Source organism: Aquarana catesbeiana, linkage group LG10, assembly GCF_042186555.1.
Source record: "Aquarana catesbeiana isolate 2022-GZ linkage group LG10, ASM4218655v1, whole genome shotgun sequence".
NCBI classification, from domain to species: Eukaryota; Metazoa; Chordata; class Amphibia; order Anura; family Ranidae; genus Aquarana; species Aquarana catesbeiana.
In genome coordinates this window covers 167648830-167670024 of record NC_133333.1, presented here as the reverse complement: position 1 = coordinate 167670024, position 21195 = coordinate 167648830, and the positions used below count along the sequence as shown (strand labels likewise).

General features: G+C 43.4%; 1 protein-coding gene across 1 annotated transcript in view; it reads left to right on the top strand.

Annotated features, from left to right (window-relative positions):
• The window catches only part of LOC141111012 (taste receptor type 1 member 2-like), a 45040-nt gene that overhangs the window by 2701 nt on the left and 21144 nt on the right, over window positions 1–21195 (top strand). Inside the window, exons 2-3 of the mRNA XM_073602906.1 lie at window positions 2406–2703; window positions 18057–18815. Coding sequence (XP_073459007.1) covers window positions 2406–2703; window positions 18057–18815 — 1057 coding nt within the window. The remainder of the gene's footprint in view (window positions 1–2405; window positions 2704–18056; window positions 18816–21195) is intronic.

The window sequence follows — 21195 nt, the reverse complement described above, 5'->3', positions numbered from 1 at the left end:
TGTTTACTTAGCTCTCTCCAAAGCCCTAAGGCCCGTGTCTTTCTGCTGCTTCATTCCTCTGTTATAAGCATGATAACTTCTGACAAGTTCTCCAACACAGGAGATAAAAGCAGCTGAAAATTTGTGTTGGGGAGGTTGCTATAAATAGATTAGCAGAGAGCTGGTCTATTCATAGCACAACTCTGCATGTTTCTTTCTTCCTCTGCCTACGTGGAGGGGGGTGGGAGGGGTATGCCTTTTTCCCAATCATCTGTCACACAGTGTATGCCCAGCCTCCCCTCCCAGTGCTGGAAGAGGAAGTAAAAATTCCAACACGATGTTCACATTCTCAAGAATATAGAAAGCTGAAGACAGCAGATATAAGTAAAATTTATATAGGGAGATTTGCAGGGCTCAAGTCCTGCAGGAACGGCGTTCCTGTACTTTTTCCACAGCAGGAATGCTGTTCCCATTAGCAGCCATGTCCTGCAGGACTGGCCTTTGTAGTATGCGAGCTGTGTGGCAGGCCCTTCACCAGCAGCCGCTGACACAGCTCGCAATAGTGAGTGCCGTACACTGATTGAGGTCAGTGTTGCCAACCGCCCGGTTAATTTACAGGCAGCCTGTAAATTTCCACCCATTTTCAGGCTGCCCGTAAATGTCCGCTAGGGCGCCCATAAAAAACATGGCTGCGGGTCGACAGCACAACCGCGTGTAAGCGGGTGTAGGGTATAATGGCTTCACAGAGGTAATCACACGTACTGACTTTATAACCAGGCAACATTTATTACCGGAGAGGTGGTGGTAGAAAGAGTATTTACAGCAGTAACGCAAGTAGTTTCACTCCAGACATGGAGGCATAGATACACAGCACAGTCACTTCTGATGTAAGCGGTAATTGTGTTCGTCAGCACTATAGTCACTTCTCACTGACTGACACAGTATAAACCCAAGTACACAATGCGTATCTGTAGGGGCTGATTTTCACACACGTTACCCGGTAACAGCGCTATTCCTTCAGCAGATGGATATAGGCATCTGATACACTTGTCCCTCCCTCACAGCGAGGGCACCGGATTTATTATCCACAATGGGGAGTCTTTCATCCGACCAGGATTGTTGATACAGGACTCTGGAGGAACCCTGAGCTATCCCTCACAGGCCGGAACACTCTCCCTAACTTCTCCTAACTCTCCCTGACAAGCAGCTTCACTCACCCTGTCTGTATACACACGTGAACTACACTAAACATGGCTGAGCTTTCCTATATAAGATATCCACCCAAAAATGGCCAACCAAATCTCTCGAGATTTGCTTGTCCTATCAGGATACCAGACTTCTCCAAAATGGTGCTGAAGACAATATAGAGGCCAAACAGCTCTGAACCTATGTACACATAATAAACATATCAAAGAGGCTGGAAGTGAGAATATACACTTGTTAACCCACTACCTCCTGCAGCCAGCTAGGCTGCCCTGCACACAGCTGCTTACACGCGCATGCATTGTTCTGAAGCCTGCAAAGCTTGTACATGAGTGCCCATTTTGGGCCGGGCGGGCGCATGCGCAGTGATGTAATGGCGCCTCGCACCGTTTTTGAATGAAAGGCTGTAATTCTCAGTCTCGGGTCTTGGTGGCCGGGGAGCCTCGCCACAGCAGAGAGCAGAAGGACAGTAGCAGTACACTGATGTGGGTGTTTCGGTGGCAGCGTCTCACCACAGCAGAGATGAGGACACAGATGTTAAGGGAGGCAGAGGAGGACATTACAGGGGGGGAGTAAAGGGGGCAGGGGAGGACATTACTGTGGGGGGGGGGGGTGATGGGGCAGAGGATGACATTTATGGTGGAGGGGGGAGTGAAGGGGGCAGAGGTGGACATTACTGGAGGGTGAAGGGGGCACTACTAGGAAACACTACAAAGAGAACAGGAGACTTTTTCATACAAGTATACGGTAGTGCAGGCACATATCAGGAATATGAAATGTTGGGTTTACATATTCTTTAAGTGCCAAATGATTGGTAAATATGTTAAACAAGTCTTGTGATCCAGGCACTCCTGCCAGACAGCATAGCAAGATCAGACACCCACATTTTTCACACTATAGTTGAACTTGAAAAATGAAGGAGAAGCATCACTTTTCTCACATCCCCTGTACATGTGCAAACTGTTGATGAATGGCAGAATGCAAAGTAAAAAAGACCTGAGTGCTATATAGTGTTTCCCCTTCTCCCAGTGTAAGTGATACTCTGCAGCAGGCTAATATCTGAACAATTTCAGATATTTATCCTAGTTAAAAAAAAAAAAACAGAAAACATGTCACTAATTATATTGTAATGAATAAATAACTATATTAAATGATGGCTTTATATTTGTCTGATGCTCAGCTTTAAAGACATTAAATGTATCTGTTTTTCTCTCTCCTTTCAGTTTTAATATCAGCCTGGCAGGGTATCTCTATTTTCAAGTCATGAAGTTTGCAGTGGAAGAGATCAACAACAGCAGCTCCCTACTACCGAACGTTACTCTGGGGTATAACATCTTTGATACCTGCTACGTACATAACAACATTCAGCCAGCTTTGAAATTCATATCAAGAGATGATGTTATTGACACTGACAAAAGTTATACTAGCTACATCCCCACTGTGTCTGCTGTGATTGGCCCAGACAACAGCGATGCGGCAGAAACTACTGCTGACATTTTCAACCTGCTGCATCTTCCACAGGTAAGTAGCCATCTAAGACAGTGGTTTAATATAAGTATAAAAACGTAAACATTCATTTTAAACCCTTTAAAGTGGTTGTAAACCGCAGCTGGTTTAAAAAAAATAAAAAATTACCAGCAAGACAATGACATAGCGGGCTAGTATGCATTGCATACTAGCACATTATTAAATACCTACCTTACAACAAAGCCTTTCAGCGTCGCAATGTCACTGCTGAGAGGGCAGACATCTTCCCCCAGTCTTTCTTTGCGTGCTCCGGCTGTGAAATTGGCCAAAGCTGCGATGACATCACTCCCATGCATGCACGCGTGAGCCTCAGAGCGCATGTCACTGGCTGCACCCAGGGTGAATACCTCCTAAACAGTGCACGTTTAGGAGATATTAATTTTACCTACAGGTAAGCCTTATTATAGGTAGGTCGTGGTAGGTTTATTTTAACAGTGAGAGACAGAACAACAAAAATATCCAGAAAAACGCATTTCTAAAAAAGTTATAAATTGATTTGAATTTCAATGAGTGAAATAATTATTTGATCCCCTATCAATCAGCAAGATTTCTGCTCCCAGGTGTGTTCTATACAGGTAACGAGCTGAGATTAAGAGCACACTCACCTGTCCACAGAAGCAATCAATCAGATTCCAAACTCTCCACCATGGCAAAGACCAAAGAGCTGTCCAAGGATGTCGGTGACAAGATTGTAGACCTACACAAGGCTGAAATGGGCTACAAGACCATCACATAGCAGCCTGGTAAGAGGGTGACAACAGTTGGTGTGATTATTCACAAATGGAAGAAATACACAAAAACTGTCAATCTCCCTCAGTCTGGGGCTCCATGCAAGATCTCACCTTGTGGAGTTTCAATGATCAAGAGAACAGTGAGGAATCAGCCCATCAAGAGAACGGTGAGGAATCAGCCCAGAACTACAAGGGAGAATCTTGTCAATGATCTCAAGGCAGCTGGGACCATAGTCACCAAGAAAACAATTGGTAACACACTACACCGTGAAGGACTGAAATCCTGCAGTGCTCAAAAAAGCACATAAACAGGCCTGTCTGAAGTTTGCTAATGAACATCTGAAGGATTCAGAGGAGAACTGGGTGAAAGTGTTGTGGTCAGATGAGACCAAAATCAAGCTCTTTGGCATCAACTCAACTCGCCGTGTTTGGAAAAGGAGAAATGCTGCCCATGACCCCAAGAACTCCATCCCCACTGTCAAACATGGAGGTGGAAACAATATGCTTTGGGGGTATTTTTCTGCTGAGGGGACAGGACAACTTCACCGCATCAAAGGGACAATGGACGGGGCCATGTATCATCAAATCTTGGGTGAGAACCTCCTTCCCTCAGCCATGGAATTGAAAATGGGTCATGGATGGGTATTCCAGTATGACAATCACCCAAAACACATGGCCAAGGCAACAAAGGAGTGGCTCCATAAGAAGCACATTATGGTCCTGGAGTGGCCTAGCCAATCTCCAGACCTTAAACCCATAGAAAATACGTGGAAAGAGCTGAAGGTTCGAGTTACCAAACGTCATCCTCGAAACCTTAATGAATTTGAGAAGATCTACAAAGAGGAGTGGGACAAAATCCCTCCTGAGATGTGTGCAAACCTGGTGGCCAACTACAAGAAACGTCTGACCTCTGTGATTGCCAACAAGAGATTTGCCACCAAGTAGTCATGTTTTGCATAGGGGTCAAATACTTATTTCACTCATTAAAATGCAAATCAATTTTTAGTTTTTTTGAAATGCGTTTTTCTGGATTTTTTTGTTGTTATTTTGTCTCTCACTGTTAAAACAAACCTACTGTTAAAATTATAGACTTATCATTTCTTTGTCAGTGGGCAAACGTACAAAATCAGCAGGGGATCAAAAACTTTTTTCCCCTCACTGTAGGTAACAATCACAAAGCGGGCTTTACTACCGCTTTAAAGTAAATCTCTTATCTAAGGTTCTCATTTATCGAGGTCATGGTGTATCCAGTAGTAGTCACATTCAGTCTCATTCAACTGGACTTGTTCTGTAATGATGAAGACGCTTCGTAGCTTCTATAAACCACTTCTTCAGTTTAGCTTTTTCAGTGAACTGAACAAGTTCAATTGAATGTGACTAACTACTTTTTAGATATGCCAATTCTTAAGTGTATTAACCCCTTCATGATGGAGAGAACAACAAATCCTAATGCCTGAACACAATTTTGCAACTTTGACATGTGTTAGTAAAACTGTACATATCATCGCAACTACTTTGAGTATCTAGGTGAATTATACCTTGTTCTTCTCCGGACAAATCGGCTTTCATTTGGTAATTGTTAATGGATATCTCCTGATTTTTTTTTTTTTTATTATTATCAAAGAAAAACTAGGCCAAAATAGTAAAAACAAAATCGTTTTTTTAATGTAGCTGTGTATTTCTTGCTATTACAATAATCTACCACCAAAGAACAATCAAAAATAAATTATACTGCCCTCATGATCGCAGTGATACCACATACAGTATGTGTTTGTACTTGTAGTAGGGCCCAGAAACAACAATGTGCATTTTTCTTTTTTTTTTTATCCTACCTAACACTAACTGGCCCTGATACTATTTTAAAAATGCTTTTTTTTTTATTCTACCTAAAATACACTGACCCTGACCTTTGACCCCAGCCTTTGACACTGACCTTGCCTCAGACCTTGATCCTAAACCTGGCACTGACCTTAATCAAACCCCGATGTAGCTATTTTTTCTTTATTTTTAGTTTTTTACTCGCACTTTCATTTGTTTACATTTTTCTCCTCTAACAAACAGGATGTGTCTTTTTCTCTATTCAAAGTAGAAAAAAAACCACAGTGATTGATTGGGAACTGGGACTCTCAATTTCTGATCATTAGTACAAGATCGGAGCTCTCGATATGCAGCGCTCCCAGCACATATACATGTACACATATGTGCGGCCTCACAGTAGAAGACCCACTTCAGTGAGGCCTCATATATGTGTACGCTCGGTGGCAAATGGTTAAACCATAGAATGTGATCTGCTAGTCATAACAGTACAACATTTTTGTGGCATGCTATGCATGTCTGTATTGAAAAATTGTCACCTAAAGTATAACTAAAGGCAAAACTTTTTCTTTAGTTTTGGATAGAGTGGAGAGGGATTAGAACACCTTTCAGTTTTTATTGCTGTCTGTGCCCCCGTTAAGGAGATTCACCCTCTCTATTTGTCCTGTTTACCATTATCATTGAAAGTGAAAGTAAAAGAAAACCTCAAATTTTTTTCCCCAGAAAAGTAAAAGAGGGGGAATCTTCCAATGGGAGAACTAGCTGCCATAACCTCGGTATTTTCGGGAACGCCGTGTGTCTCTCTTTAGGATAAAAGTGGTCTCCGCAGCAGATTCACCGCCAGATCACTTTTATTGGTGGCAGGAGAGGTGCCCACCCCCCTCCCACCGCGCTCCGGTCGTATCTGCTGCTTACCGGACCCGCCGGCGGAGACGATCGCATCCTGTCACCCCACTGCCTGGATGCCGAGTGAGATAATAATAAGGCTTACCTGTAGGTAAAATGAATATCTCCTAAACCTGCACAGTTTAGGAGATATTCACTTTGCATGCAGCCGCTGACGTCATGCGCTGTGAAGGTCGCTGAAGGTCCGGAAAGAAGTCTCCCACGTGCATAAGCGGGAGTGACGACATCGTGGCTCCGGCCACTCACAGCGCCGGAGCCACGAACCGCCAAGGGCAAATGTCAGCTCACTTGGCGGTGACTGGGATCAGCTGCCGACACCGCATTTTAAGGTAAGTATTTCATAATGAGCTAGTATGCGGTGCATACTAGCTCATTATCCCTTTTGCCTGACAGGTGTTAAAAAAAAATTAAAAATGTTGTGCGGGTGTACAACCGCTTTAAAGGAGAAAATGTATTTTTTCAAATTATATTTTTTTATTTATTATTGCATTTTAGTGTAAATATGAGATCTGAGGTCTTTTTGACCCCAGATCACATATTTAAGAGGACCTGCCATGCTTTTTTTCTATTACAAAGGATGTTTACATCCCTTGTAATAGGAATAAAAGTGACCCAAAAATGTTTTAAACTGCCCCGTACTGATGAACTCATGCGCAGAAGCGAACGGATACGTGAGTAGCGCCCGCATATGAAAACAGTGTTCGAACCACACATGTGAGGCATCACCGCGATCATTAGAGCGAGAGCAATAATTCTAGCTCTAGAACTCCTCTGTAACTCTACTCATCTAAGTAATTTTCTATTTAAAAAAATAGATTTTAACTTGTAAACATCTAGTCTGAAAAATGGGCTCGGTCCTTAAGTGGTTAAACTGACAATTGCACGGTCGTGCGACACTGTATCCAAATAATTTTTTTGCGCTATAAACAAAAAACGCCCGGCAATTTTGAAAAAAAAAAAATTTTTTACTTATTTAGGACAATATGCTATATATTTTTGGTAAAAAATCCCAATAAGCATATGTTGATTGGGTTGCATCTTTACAAACTATGGGATATGTTTATTGAATTTTTATTTATTTATTTTTACTAGTAATGGTGGCGACAAGGGACTTATAGCAGGACTGCGATATTGCGGCGGACAATTCAGACACCTAACTGACACTTTTGACACCTTTTTTGAAACCAGTGACACTAATACAGTGATCAGTGCTAAAAAATATGCACTGTCACTGTACTAATGACACTGGCAGGAAAGGGGTTAACATCGGAGGCGATCAAAGGGTTAAATGTGTGCCTAAAATGTGTTTTCTAACTGTGGGGGAGGTGCTTTTACTAGTGGAAGGCATTGATCGGTGTTCCTGCTATATGGGAACACAGGATCCACGCCTTCTGTACTGACAGAATGACAATCTGCTTGTTTACATAGGCATACTGCCGTTCTGTCTATGTACTGAACAATCAGCGGGTGCCGGCAGAGATTGGGTCTGCGGGACCCGCTGATCAGCTCCCTCTGTGTAAAATCACAGGAGGAGCGATCTGACGGCGGTGCGCCCTCATGCCTGATAGCCAGAAGTACAGGATATGTATATTTACATAATCCTGCGCAGCGCAGCCGCCCTGTAGCATAAGGTGACCAGATTTTTTAAAAATTAAATCCGGGGACATACTTGTTTTTTACTAGTAATGGCGGCAATCAATCACTTATAGCGGGACTGTGCTATTGCGGTGGACAAACCAGACAACAAGTGACACATTTGACACTTTGTGGGAACCAGTGATCAGTGCTAAAAATATGCACTGTCACTGTACTAATGACACTGGCTGGGAAGGGGTTAACATCTAGGGCAACCAAAGGGTGAAATATGTGCCTAACAGGTGTTTTCTCACTATGGGGAGGCTCTTTCACTAGGGGAAAGCATAGATCCCTATCTCTGCTTTGCAGGGACACAGGATCAATGTCTTCCATACTGACAGAACGGCGATCTGCCTTGTTTACATAGGCAGCCCGCCCTTCTGCCTGTGTACAGAACGATCGGTGGGCACCAGTGGATGTCGAGTCTGCTGGACCTGCTGATCAGCTCCGATACCTAGAAATACAAGATCACGTATATATACATGATCCCATGCAGCGCAGTAAATTTGCTATGGGGTGGTCGGCAACTGGTTAATATCATCAGCATCATGATAACTCGCAGGCAACAGGCACTCTATCATGGCTCTGGCTGGCTCTGCCACAGTGTGTCACATGACATGGCTGCTGGGTGCTGATACATATGACCAATACGTTAACAAAATCAGCACCCAGTAGCCATGTCACACTGTGACAGTGCACTGCCAGCCAGGGCCATGATAGAGTTCCAGCTGCCTCTCTGCCTGACGCCGCCCCCTGCCCACCTCACAGCCTCTCAAATCTCACTCTCCGGGCCCCGGCTACTACTGGGTGGGGAGCGGAGCTGAGCAGAGGAAGATCACTCCACCGGGGAAGGCAAGGAGATAGGCAGGCGGCTGGCCGGGACTTGAGCCAAGGCAGAAGAACATGCAAGCGGGAGCGGAATGGTCATGCACCCGAAACTGAAGAAATGGTCCCTCCGCTCCGACCAGCACATGATCATCAGAAAGGGGCACAGATAATGGAAAAAATACACCCCCCTAAGCTAGTAGGATCTGCGGAGCGGGGGTTTGTAATTTTTTTTTTTTTTATTCAGCACTAACTGTCTTTGAAATTGCTCGGGTCCCTGTTCAAATCCAATCCGGGGACAAAACCAGGGACAGACTTGGTCCAGGGACAGTGTCTTCATTCCAGGGACTGTTCCTGGAACCCGGGGACATCTGGTCACCCTGCTGTAGCAGTAAATGTGCTACGGGGCAGTTGGCAAGTGGTGTATGTGCAGATATTACCCATATTCAACCCTACACCATTTTATCCCCTGTCACAGCATTATTGTTTCCTTTTACCTTGTTCCTGTAGGAAGAAACCGCTTTTATTAGTCCCTGCAATGTCATTCTTGCAAAATTATTGCAGGGCTGGCTGCTACTGTATATTGACCATAGGCATGTCCCGAGAATTATATCTCCCAAGTGCCCTTTCCCTACACATAGTAAGTGAACAGTTTGTTAGGAATCAAGGCAACACCATTGTATTGATAGGAAAAAATCAATGTATGCATGTGAAAGGGGGCATTCTCCATCAAAAGAGTCCATTGGTTGTATAATCTTTGATATCGCACCTCAGCTGTATATGCATCCAGTTTTTTATTTGATATGTTACAATCAATGTTTTTAACTTTACAAAGAAAGTATAAACATGTTTTCTATACTGCGTGATCACTAAGGAGTTTCTGCCTTTCAAAGTCCCATAGAAGATTTCTTTTTTGTATATACATGTGAGAGAGGACACAGAGGGACGGGGATTGGTGGAAATCTGTAGTCTAGCAGGCAGGGCTGACAACACGGCAGTAAACACACTGTGTTGTCTGCTCAAAAAAGAAGTTAGAAGCACACTAAATTTCTAGCAGATAAATAAGGTATCTTTCTGTACTTTCAGCCCGGGTTCACACCTATGCGAATTAGATGTGCGTTTCCACACATCTAATTCGCATAGCAGGAGAATGTGACTGGCTCCCTATGGAGCCGGTTCACATATCTCCGGGGCGGCTGCGGTGCGCACTGCACAAAAACGCTGTGCGTCTTTGGCTGCGTTTCAGGGCCGAATTCAGGCATAGAATCGGCCCTGATTCGTCCCTGAAAAGGTGAACAGGGACGCACAGCGCTCCTGTGCGGTCCGCAGCGCATTATGGTGTGAACCCGGGCTCAGTGTTTTAAAGACATGCAAATCCTGGAAATCCTGGAAAAAAACAGTCATATAAAATGTAATAACTCTTAACAGTCAGGGTTCATCTTCGCCTCAATACTCTGAAGTAGGTTACTATATACACTCACCGACAACTTTATTGGGTACACCTGTTCAATTGCTTGGCAGCACAAATTGCTAATCAGCCAATCACGTGGCAGCCACTCAATGCATTTAGGCATCTAGATGTGGTGAAGACGAATTGCTGAAGTTCCAACTGAGCATCAGAATGGGAAAGGAAAGAGATTTAAGTGACTATGTACTTGGCATGGTTGTTGGTGCCAGATGGGCTGGTCTGAGTATTTAAAAAATTGCTGATCTACTGCGATTTTCATGCACAACCATCTCTAGGGTTTAAAGAGAATGGTCTGAAAAAGAGAGAATATCCAGTGAGCGGTAGTTGTGTGGACAAACATGCCTTTTTGATGTCAGAGGAGAATGGTAGATGGTTTGAGATGATACAAAGGCAACAGTAACTCATAACCATTCGTTACAACCAAGGTATGCCGAGCATCATCTCTGAACGCACATCACATTGATCCTTGAAGCAGATGGGCTACAGCAGTAGAAGACTACATTGGGCGTCACTTCTGTCAGCTAAGCACAGGAAACTGTTATATATGAATTGTAAGATTATGGTCAGGTCAGTGAGGGAATAGGCCAACATCCCAATATAGACAGAAAAAAGAGACAAAGGTTCCCCTCTGTTGGACTTTTTAGGCCTATAAATATCAAAATCCAAGAATCTTCTGTTAAAATGTCTTAATACAAATTTTATTGAAAACAAAAATTAAAAGAGTGAAAAGGCTGATATCATACAACATTCACAATAACCAATAGTATACATGGACAATACTGTACACTGTCAATTCATGACAAAGTATGATCAACAGAGATCTGTCCAATAGTAGTCCCCTACAGGCACCCGACACGTTCAGGATTACCTTTTTTCATCAGGGGTATGGAGCAGGTTGGACCAGAGACACTTATACTGTTCAGTGTACAAGTAATAGCAGCCAGAGAAATGAAAAACTTGTAGCAGTATCCATCCAAAAACCAGGGGGACGGTATAACCCTGTATCCATATCTGGGAAAAACATAGCAGGGATAGCCCAGGAACAGGCGGGTGTCAGGCCGAGTTTCCCATAGAAAGTATCTGCAAGTGGTTAGTGCATCCAAATACCAGCTCCAGGGAAGTGGGTGGTATATCAGACATCCCTGCTTTCCCTCTGGAACCATACCCTGGATGTTCCCGCCCTGTGTACATTGGTCTACCCGTGGCCATTCAAGTTTTGGCGGTTTGGAGGCGTTAACATTTTTGTTACAGTTCAGTGTGTGACCCTCTGTTTGATCCCAGTTAATGGTGGATTAACTGGGAAGTGGTAACAAGGAGGTATCTGTGGTGAAGTGTGTTTGTCCCCGAGTCGGTGTTGCCCGGCTGAGGATCGTTAAATAGTAATGCAGATACATAACCTGCATTTGGTTCTTTGGTGCCTCCCAAGACCGGCAACCTTCATGTTACGGGTACTGGATCATGTTTATTGTTTCTGTTTAAGGAATGTCAATTTGTTTATTTGTTAATAAATGGCCAACATGGCCAAATTTTCTCCAAATGGGTGTCATTCGTCATGTGCTTATAGTCATACGTTTTGGAGGTTTATGTGGGTATAACATACTAAGCGGGAGTCCTCTGTGGTACTCTAGTCGTGTTGTATGATATCAGCCTTATCACTCTTTTCATTTTTGTTTCCAATAAAATTTGTATTAAGACTTTTTAACAGAAGATTCTTGGATTTTGATATTTATTGGTCTAAAAAGTCCCATGGTGGGGAACCTTTGTCTCTTTTTTCAGAACAGGAAACTGAGGCTACAATTCACACAGGATTACCAAAATTGGACAATGGAAGATTGGAAAAACCTTGCCTGGTCTGATGAGTCTCAACTTCAGCTGCGACATTCAGATGGTTGGGTCAGAATTTGGTGTAAACAACATGAAAGCATGGATCCATCCTGTCTTGTATCAATGGTTCAGGCTGGTGGTGGTGATGGTGTAATAGTGTGGGGGATATTTTCTTTGCGCCCCTTAGTACCAATTGAGCATCGTTTAAACGCCACGGCCTACCTGGGTATTGCTGCTGACAATGTCCATTTCTTTATGACTACAGTGTACCCATCTTCTGATGTCTACTTCCAGCAGTCACCAGATCTCAATATAAAAGAGAACTTTTGGGATTTGGTGGAGTGGGAGATTCGCATCATGGATGTGCAGCTGACCTGCAACTACATGATGGTATTATGTCAATACGGACCAAAATCTCTGAGGAATGTTTCCAACGCCTTGTTGAATCTATGCCATGAGGAATTAAGGCAGTTCTCAAGGCAAAAATGGGTCCAACCTGGTACTAGCAAGGTGTACCTAATAAAGTGGCCGGTGAGTATATATTATTGCTGCGTCCTTTCTCTGTTTAGCCACCAGATGTCACTGTTGTTTTTACTGATTATGGATAAATTTTGAAGACTGCAAGATTTTGTTTACTATAGTGGGAAAGCTGAAATCATTTGGGTATAGAATAGGAAATTATCTTACAAATGTATTGCTCAATTTTCTTGTGACTTGATTCTGAGCAGTACAAACTCACTTTCATACTAAAATATGCTTCCGGATGGGAATGTGGTGGGTGCAGAGAGAGAATGGAGCATGAATCTGGAGCACTCTTGACCAGCGTTTTCACAAGAATAGATTTAGGAGCAGGGCTTTTTTTCAGCTGAAACTTGCTGCAGCTCAGTTCCACCACCTCTGGCTCAGGCCCTCTGCTCCCTGCTCATCACTATCCCATGTAAACATAGAAGACCGGCTTCTGTGTTTACAAGTGACAGCTTACATGGATGCCTACACCTCTATTGGATGAACTCCCTGCAAGTGAGAGGCGGAGCGACCTACAGTGTGCAGGGAGGTACTAGAACCAGGTGGGTGCTTCAGTTTAATAAAGCAACAAAAGTAAGACTTGTATAGATGGTAGAGCTGCACAATTCTGGCCAAAATGAGAATCAGGATTTTTATGCTTAGAATAAAAAGATCACGATTCTCTCAGTGTAAAATCTTTCACATTATACAAAAAAAAAAATTGGGCTAACTTTACTGGTTAGTTGTTTTTTTTTTTAATTCATTAAAATACAGTGTGACATAAAATATTGCAACAACCACCATTTTATTATCTAGGGTCTCTCCAAAAAAAAAAAAAAAAAAAAAAAAAATATATATATATATATATATATATATATATATATATATATATATATATATATATATATATATATATATATATATATAATGTTTGGGGGTTCTAGTAATGTCTAGCAATTTCTAGCAAAAAAAAAAGATTTTAACTTGAAAACAACAACTGTCAGAAAAAGGTTTAGGCCTCATGCACACGGACGTTTTTACAACTGCTTTTTTGAGCTTTTTTTTCAGCTTAAAAAGGCATGTCTATATTAGTCTATGGCTTCATGCCCACCTAGGCGTTTTTGAGCTACAAATGGCATAGGCGTTTCTAAGCTGTAAAAAAAACCCAGGACCAGTGGGTTCTGAGAGATGTTTTTCAGCTGTAAAAACGCTCAAACGCTCAAAAACGCTCAAAAACGTCATTCACCAACGTGTTTTAATGTTTTTGATCCATTGGAAAAAAAAAAATATTAAAAAAAACGCTAAAAAACGCTAACGCGGAAAAACGCTCAAAAACGGTAAAAAACGCTATTGCAAAAACGTTGAAAAAAGATGAAAAAAGTTTAAAAAAAATCACTGCAAAGATACTGGTGTTTTCATAACGTTATTTTAACAGCCTGTGTGCATGAGGCCTTAGTGTTTAAGTGGTTAAACGTTCCTAATTTACATACAGAAGTCTATTCCTTTGATGTAAAAGACAAATTGATACAATGTTTAGACTTAACATTCCACTGATAGAATGTTTTAAAACTTGGCAGTCTGCCCAGACTTTGACTTTTGAGGGCTGAGAGCAGAGAGCAGAGAGCAAATTCTCTGCATGCCAAAGATTGGGAAGATCAGGAAACCCTTTGTCAAGATCACAATGGGGAAAAAATCGAGATAACGATTCTTGACGATTAATCGTGAAGCTCTAGTAGATGGTGGAGCTTTTATGGAGGGGGAGGGAAGATGAGGGCAGTGTGGGGGGGTTGTTGCATGTCTGAGCTGAAGAGGGGTGAAAGTGAGATGTGGATGGGGGATGCAGGGGAAAGCAGCTGTGGAAGAAGGCTGAACTCTGCACTCTGTATGCAGTGAACCCCTGAACTCTACACTATGTACATAGAGCTCCTCCGATTTCTGCATGTAGCACACCTCTGAACTCCGCACTCTGTGTTTAACCCCCCCCCCAAACTCTGAACTTGGTAAATAATGCACTCCTGGTATTTAGTGCCCCTTTAAGATCCTCCTTCTGTTAGGGAAATTTGATCACACTCCATATTTTATGCAGTTTGGAGGGTGTGTGTGTGTGGGCGGTTTTGGGGGGTCGTGGTTGAGGTCCTGCACCTATTTTCTGTGAAAAATAAAAAGCCCTGTTTAGGACCATTTAACATTCAACACTGGCCTCTATAAAAATGACACTAGCACAGCAACCAGCAGTAGTAGACGAATGATGAGATGAACAGTTGGTCAGCAGAAAAGCTGTGTCACCTAAGTAAGTAAAAATAGTATCTGGCAATATTGGGCATAACTGTCTCCTCTGGGTGTGTTTAAATACTTCTTACCTGCTGAGTGCTGTGGTTATTGTTGTAGACCTCTACGATGCTATTGTACCTTTTAGTGATATATAGTTGTCAGGAGGAACTACAGCTCCTAGCAGAAAACCAGCTGTTCAATACATTCTAAAGTTTCAGACAGCAGTAATGCTTGGTGCTCTTCAAGAGCTCCTTCCAGAATAAAAATAAAAAATAGCTACAGTATCTCACAAAAGTGAGTACACCCCTCACATTTTTGTAAATATTTTATTATATCTTTTCATGTGACAACACTGAAGAAATGACACTTTGCTACAATGTAAAGTAGTGCGTGTGCACCTTGTATAACAGTGTAAATTTGCTGTCCCCTCAAAATAACTCAACACACAACCATTAATGCCTAAACCGCTGGCAACAAAAGTGAGTACACCCCTAAGTGAAAATGTCCAAATTGGGCCCAATTAGCCATTTTCCCTCCCCGGTGTCATGTGACTCGTTAGTGTTACAAGGTCTCAGGTGTAAATGGGGAGCAGGTGTGTTAAATTTGGTGTTATCACTCTCACTCTCTCATACTGGTCACTGGAAGTTCAACATGGCACCTCATGGCAAAGAACTCTCTGAGGATCTGAAAAAAAGAATTGTTGCTCTACATAAAGATGACCTAGGCTATAAGAAGATTGCCAAGACCCTGAAACTGAGCTGTAGCACGGTGGCCAAGACCATACAGCAGTTTAACAGGACAGGTTCCACTCAGAACAGGCCTTGCATGGTCAACCAAAGAAGTTGAGTCCATGTGCTCAGCATCACATCCAGAGGTTGTCTTTGGGAAATAGACGTATGAGTGCTGCCAGAATTGCTGCAGAGGTTGAAGGGGTGGGGGGTCAGCCTGTCAGTGCTCAGACCATACACCGCACACTGCATCAAATTGATTTGCATGGCTGTTGTCGCAGAAGGAAACCTCTTCTAAAGATGATGCACAAGAAAGCCCCCAAACAGTTTGCTGAAGACAAACAGACTAGGGACATGGATTACTGGAACCATGCCCTGTGGTCTGATGAGACCAATATAAACTTATTTGGTTCAGATGGTGTCAAGCAAGTTTGGCAGCAACCAGGTGAGGAGTACAAAGACAAGTGTGTCTTGCCTACAGTCAAGCATGGTGGTAGAAGTATCATGGTCTGGGGCTGCATGAGTGCTGCCAGCACTGAAGAGCTACAGTTCATTCAGGGAACTATGAATGCCAACATGTACTGTGACATACTGAAGCAGAGCATGATCCCCTCCCTTCGGAGACTGGGCCGCAGGGCAGTATTCCAACATAACGACCCCAAGCACACCTCCAAGACGACCACTGTCTTGCTAAAGAAGCTGATGGTAAAGGTGATGGACTGGCCAAGCATGTCTCCAGGCCTAAACCCTATTGAGCATCTGTGAGGCATCCTCAAACGGAAGGTGGAGGAGCACAAGGTCTCTAACATCCACCAGCTCCGTGATGTCATCATGGAGGAGGGGAAGAGGACTCCAGTGGCAACCTGAGAAGCTCTGGTGAACTCCATACCCAAGAGGGTTAAGGCAGTGCTGGAAAATAATGGTGGCCACACAAAATATTGACACTTTGGGCCCAATTTGGACATTTTTACTTAGGGGTGTACTCACTTTTGTTGCCAGCGGTTTAGACATTAATGGCTGTGTGTTGAGTTATTTTGAGGGGACAGCAAATTTACACTGTTTTACAAGCTGTCCACTCACTACTTTACATTGTAGTAAAGTGTAATTTCTTCAGTGTTGTCACATGAAAAGATATAATAAAATATTTACAAAAATGTGAGGGGTGTACTCACTTTTGTGAGATACTGTATATTATGCTTTGCCATCAGATCTACAGACTTCTAGCAAGGCAGAGCAGGAAGATGTTTTATTTTATTACAAGTATTTATATATTGGCAAGTTGCCGGATATTCATCTTGATTTCATGTTGCACCTGGGTGCTAGGAAAATGACCATTAACCAGAGCACAGATTAATCACCTTTCTCATGGAGACTGGATGGGCGTTGTCCTTCTTTTTTCATATTTATATAGTCCCTATCCTCAAGGAGCTTACAATCTAAGGTCCTAACTCACATTCATATACATACTGGGGCCAGTTTACCTACCAGCATGTCTTTGGAATGTGGGAAGAAACTGGAGGAAGCCAATGCAAGCATAGGAGGAATATGCAAACTCCTGGCAGGTTTTGAACCGACAACACTAGTCCTGCCAGGCGGATTTGCTAAGCCACTGTGCTGCCCATGTCTTAAAGTGCCTTGTAAGTAATTATGGAATTTGTAAGAGATGAATTGTGGAGTACAGGGTTAAAGTTGAAATCTGTCTGGTGACTCCCTCCACATAAACAACACCCCACTCTGGCACACCACAGCAATATAAAAAATTAAGTTGAGGGGGGCAAATATTCACCTAAATCCTGGTCACATGATACAGGAGATCCATTTCTTTTTTAGACTGAAATTAGGAATGTCCTCTTTTAGGTGTCCACATATTTACCTGGCTGCATTCCTTTAGCTTCGGGACCTGTGATTGGTCCTGGCAGGTCCTGAAGTCTTCAGTGGTGGTGTGGATATGTTATGATGAGCAGTGGCCATCTGGGGAAATGCCTAGGCTTCAGCAGTGGAACACTGGTAATCCCTTAAAGTGGTTGTAAACCCTTTTACAAACACTTTTGCCTACAGGTAAGCCTATAATAAGTCTTACCTGTAGGTACCGTGAATTTCTCCTAAACTTGCACAGTTCAGGAAATATTCACTGTATACGAATGTGCCGACATCATCAGCACATGCTCACTGAAGAAACGGCTCATACGTGCCGTTCCTTTAGCTGCTGTGTCGTGACTGGCGGCTCCCGCATGCATGCGCGGGAGTGACATCATCGCGGCTCTGTCCAATCATAGCACCAGAGCCCGCTAACCTGGAAGTAACATTCCGGAGACATGTTGCCCGTTACAGGGGTGTACGGGGACCGCTGCAACAGCATCGTTCTAAGGTAAGTATTTTATAATTAGCTAGTATGCGATGCATACTAGCTCATTATGCCTTTGTATTGCAGGTTGCTTTTTTTTTTTTTGCAGAGTTTACAACCACCTTAAGTTTTCTAACAAAGTAGAAAACTTTGTTAGAGGGATTTAAAAAAAAATTGGATTGGATGGGAGGATGGCGAAAAGTTGGGATTAGGGGTGGGAACACATTTGCCTGGAGAGGGGCTTTACAGATAAACATTTTCAGTAAATATAAATATTTGTCCTTTTATGTTTACAGATCAATGTTTTTGCCACCAGTAAAAGGATGAGTTCACTGAGTCTGCCGGCCTGTTTTCAGACGATCCCTAGCAGTAGGGTGCAACAACAAGCATTTGTAGACATCCTAAGTTACTTTAATTGGACTTGGATAGCTGTCTTGGGAAGTTTTGATGAATATGGGATGAATGGAGTCGAGCAATTTTTAGAAGCCACCTCAGATCTTAATATTTGTCTTGCCTATAAAGACGTCATACCCATTAAAGTTTCTGGTCAGGAAGCAATGTGGAAAAGCCGAATACGCCAGATTGCTAACAATATCATCTTTACCAATGTTAATGTGATCTTGATATTTTCACCGGACATCATTCTTGTTGACTTCTTTAATGAACTGGTGGATATGAACTTTCCTTCAAAAATCTGGCTTGCAACTGAAACTTGGTCATTGTCTACAGACATATATGGCTTACCTAAAATGAACAGGCTAGGGGTTATATTTGGCATTGCCCTAAAACATGTGAAGATTCCGGGCTTTGATGAAAATCTTAAAAAAGTGTATAATCAAAGCAGAAACAGTTCTGGAGGGTCAAGGCTTGAAGAAAACTGCAACCAGAACTGTGATGGCTGCTACAACATCTCACTAAGCAACCTTCTGGGTTTTTCAGAACAAAGAAGCAGCTTTAGCATCTATGCTGCAGTTTATGCTGTGGCTAATGCATTACATGATGTACTTGGCTGTAATAAAACCTACTGTGACAAAAAGGACGTCTACCCATGGCAAGTAGGTGGTGTTGCTTTTGTATATTTATATGTAAGCATAGATCATAGCTATCTCATTGAGAAATAAAGATGCTAAAAATAGTTTGGAATACCCATAACAAGAGGTTTGCAAGTGTGTAGGCTCCCAGTGTGATGCATGCCAATCCAGACCTTCATACTTCAAACCTTCAAATATAGCTCCTCCACACTTCCAATGCCCAGGAAGAGGTGCAGGTAATTCAGCTTCCATTAGTGATTCCTACTAACGAATTCCAAACAACAGGTAAAAGGGACCTTTGCGCCCCTTAACTGTTCATTGTGATACGAGTTGGAAATAAAGCAACCATCCCTTTCCCTTGTTCAACAACTATACCTGTTTTGAAACACTTGCCTGATGTTAAAGGTCATACAGGTTGGTTTAACATACTGTAGAAGGACACATAGATTCCTAGAGATATGTACATGAGGTTATAAGCTATTTTACCTCTATAGGATTTGATTGCCACATGCAGAGCCCTAATCTGTTACATTATTTTATTTGCCACCTTGCATCAGTGCCAGACTGGAACTGATCACTATAGACCCCACAGTTAAAGAGCCCACCAAAAACCTGTTAAATGATGAACTTGGACTGTGAGTTTGTAAAGGATCTCAGATTACTGCTGTAAATTCCTCTAATTGAATTGAAGAACTGTATATCAATTTTCATTTCATTAGTTCAGTGTGATCCTAAAGCCTAACTGCACACATCTGTTATTCTCTAGACAAACAAATATAATGTTTAAAATCATACACCGTATTTAAAGTGATTGTAAAGGCTTGTTTTTTTGTTTGTATTTTTTTAAAATAACAAACATGTTATACTTACCTCCTCTGTGCAGTTGGTTTTGCACAGAGAAGCCCGGATCCTCCTCTTCTCAGGTCCCTCTTTGCTGCTCCTAGTCCCTCCCTCCTTTGAGTGCCCCTCAGCCAGTAGCTTGCTGCAAGCTCGGTCAGAGCTCCGTATATCTATTCAGACACAGAGCCCTGACCTGGCCCGCCCCCCCTCTCCCCTGATTGGCAGATTGACTTTGATTGACAGCCGCGGGAGCCAATAGTGCCGCTGCTCTGTCTCAGCCAATCAGGAGGAGTGTACTGGATGGCTGAAGGGATCGTGGCAGTGGCAGAACTATAGGGTTCGCTGCAGTCGCACTTGCAACTGAGCCCTGTCGTTCTGCCTCTGTGGGGGGTCCCAAGACCCGGCATCTCCCCTGCATCCCTGGCTGTCCGTTTAACATGCAGGGGGGGAGGTGGGAGGCAGCGATCGGCAGCTTTATGGTACCCGAAAGCCGCAGGATCTCCCTGGGGCTTGTAGTTCTCTCTCTGAATGTATACAGTGGAGAGGGGAGGGGCCTCTGACCCGGGCATGCATTGGCTTCACTCTTCAGTCACTCTGCTTCTATACTCTTGATGATACATGCCGGGTCAGAGGCCCCTCCCCTCTCCAGTAGATACATTCGGAGAGAGAACTACAAGCCCCAGGGAGATCCCGCCGCCCGTTGACACTATAGAGCTGCCGATCGCCGCCTCCTCCCAGGTGGGGGGTACAGAGATATGCTGGGGGTCCAAGGTCCACAGCGGAGTCCAGCCAGGTACAGGGGAACCTCTAGAAGGGGGGGTGACTGTCTGGGGACCCTGATGTAAGGGGGGCTCTCTGGGGACCCTAAAGTAAGGGGGGGCCTCGGGGGACCCTCTGGGAACCTTGATGTAAGGAAGGCTCTCTGGGGACCCTGATGTAAGGAAGGGCTCTCTGGGGACCCTGATGTAAGGGGGGGCTCTCTGGGGTCCCTGATGTAAGGGGGGGCTCTCTGGAGACCCTGATGTAAGGAAGGCTCTCTGGGGAGCCTGATGTAAGGAGGGGTGGGGACCCTGATGTAAGGAGGGGCTCTCTGGGGACCCTAATGTAAGGGGAGACTCTCTGGGGACCCTGATGTAAGGGGGACCTCTCTAGGGACCCTGATGTAAGGAGGGGCTCTCTGAGGACCCTGATGTACGGGGGGGGGGCTCTCTGGGGACCCTGATGTAAGGGGGATCCATACTATGTAACAATATTTTATATATATATATATATATATATATATATATATATATATACACACACATGTATATTATATACATGTGTATGCCCGCCTTTCTTTACTTTGCTGCTATGGGCTCTAGCCCAAGATCTTTTGTAGACCTAGCAATGCCCCTGGTGGGGGCCCTTCATGGTTTTTTGCACCGGGGCCCTGAAGATTCTAGTTACGCCTCTGGATCGTGGACATCGCTGGAGAGAGAAGGACCTTAGGTAGGGGTAATTGGGGGGTGCTGGGGAGGCTGCTATACACAGAAGATTTTTTTATCTTAATGCATAGAATGCATTA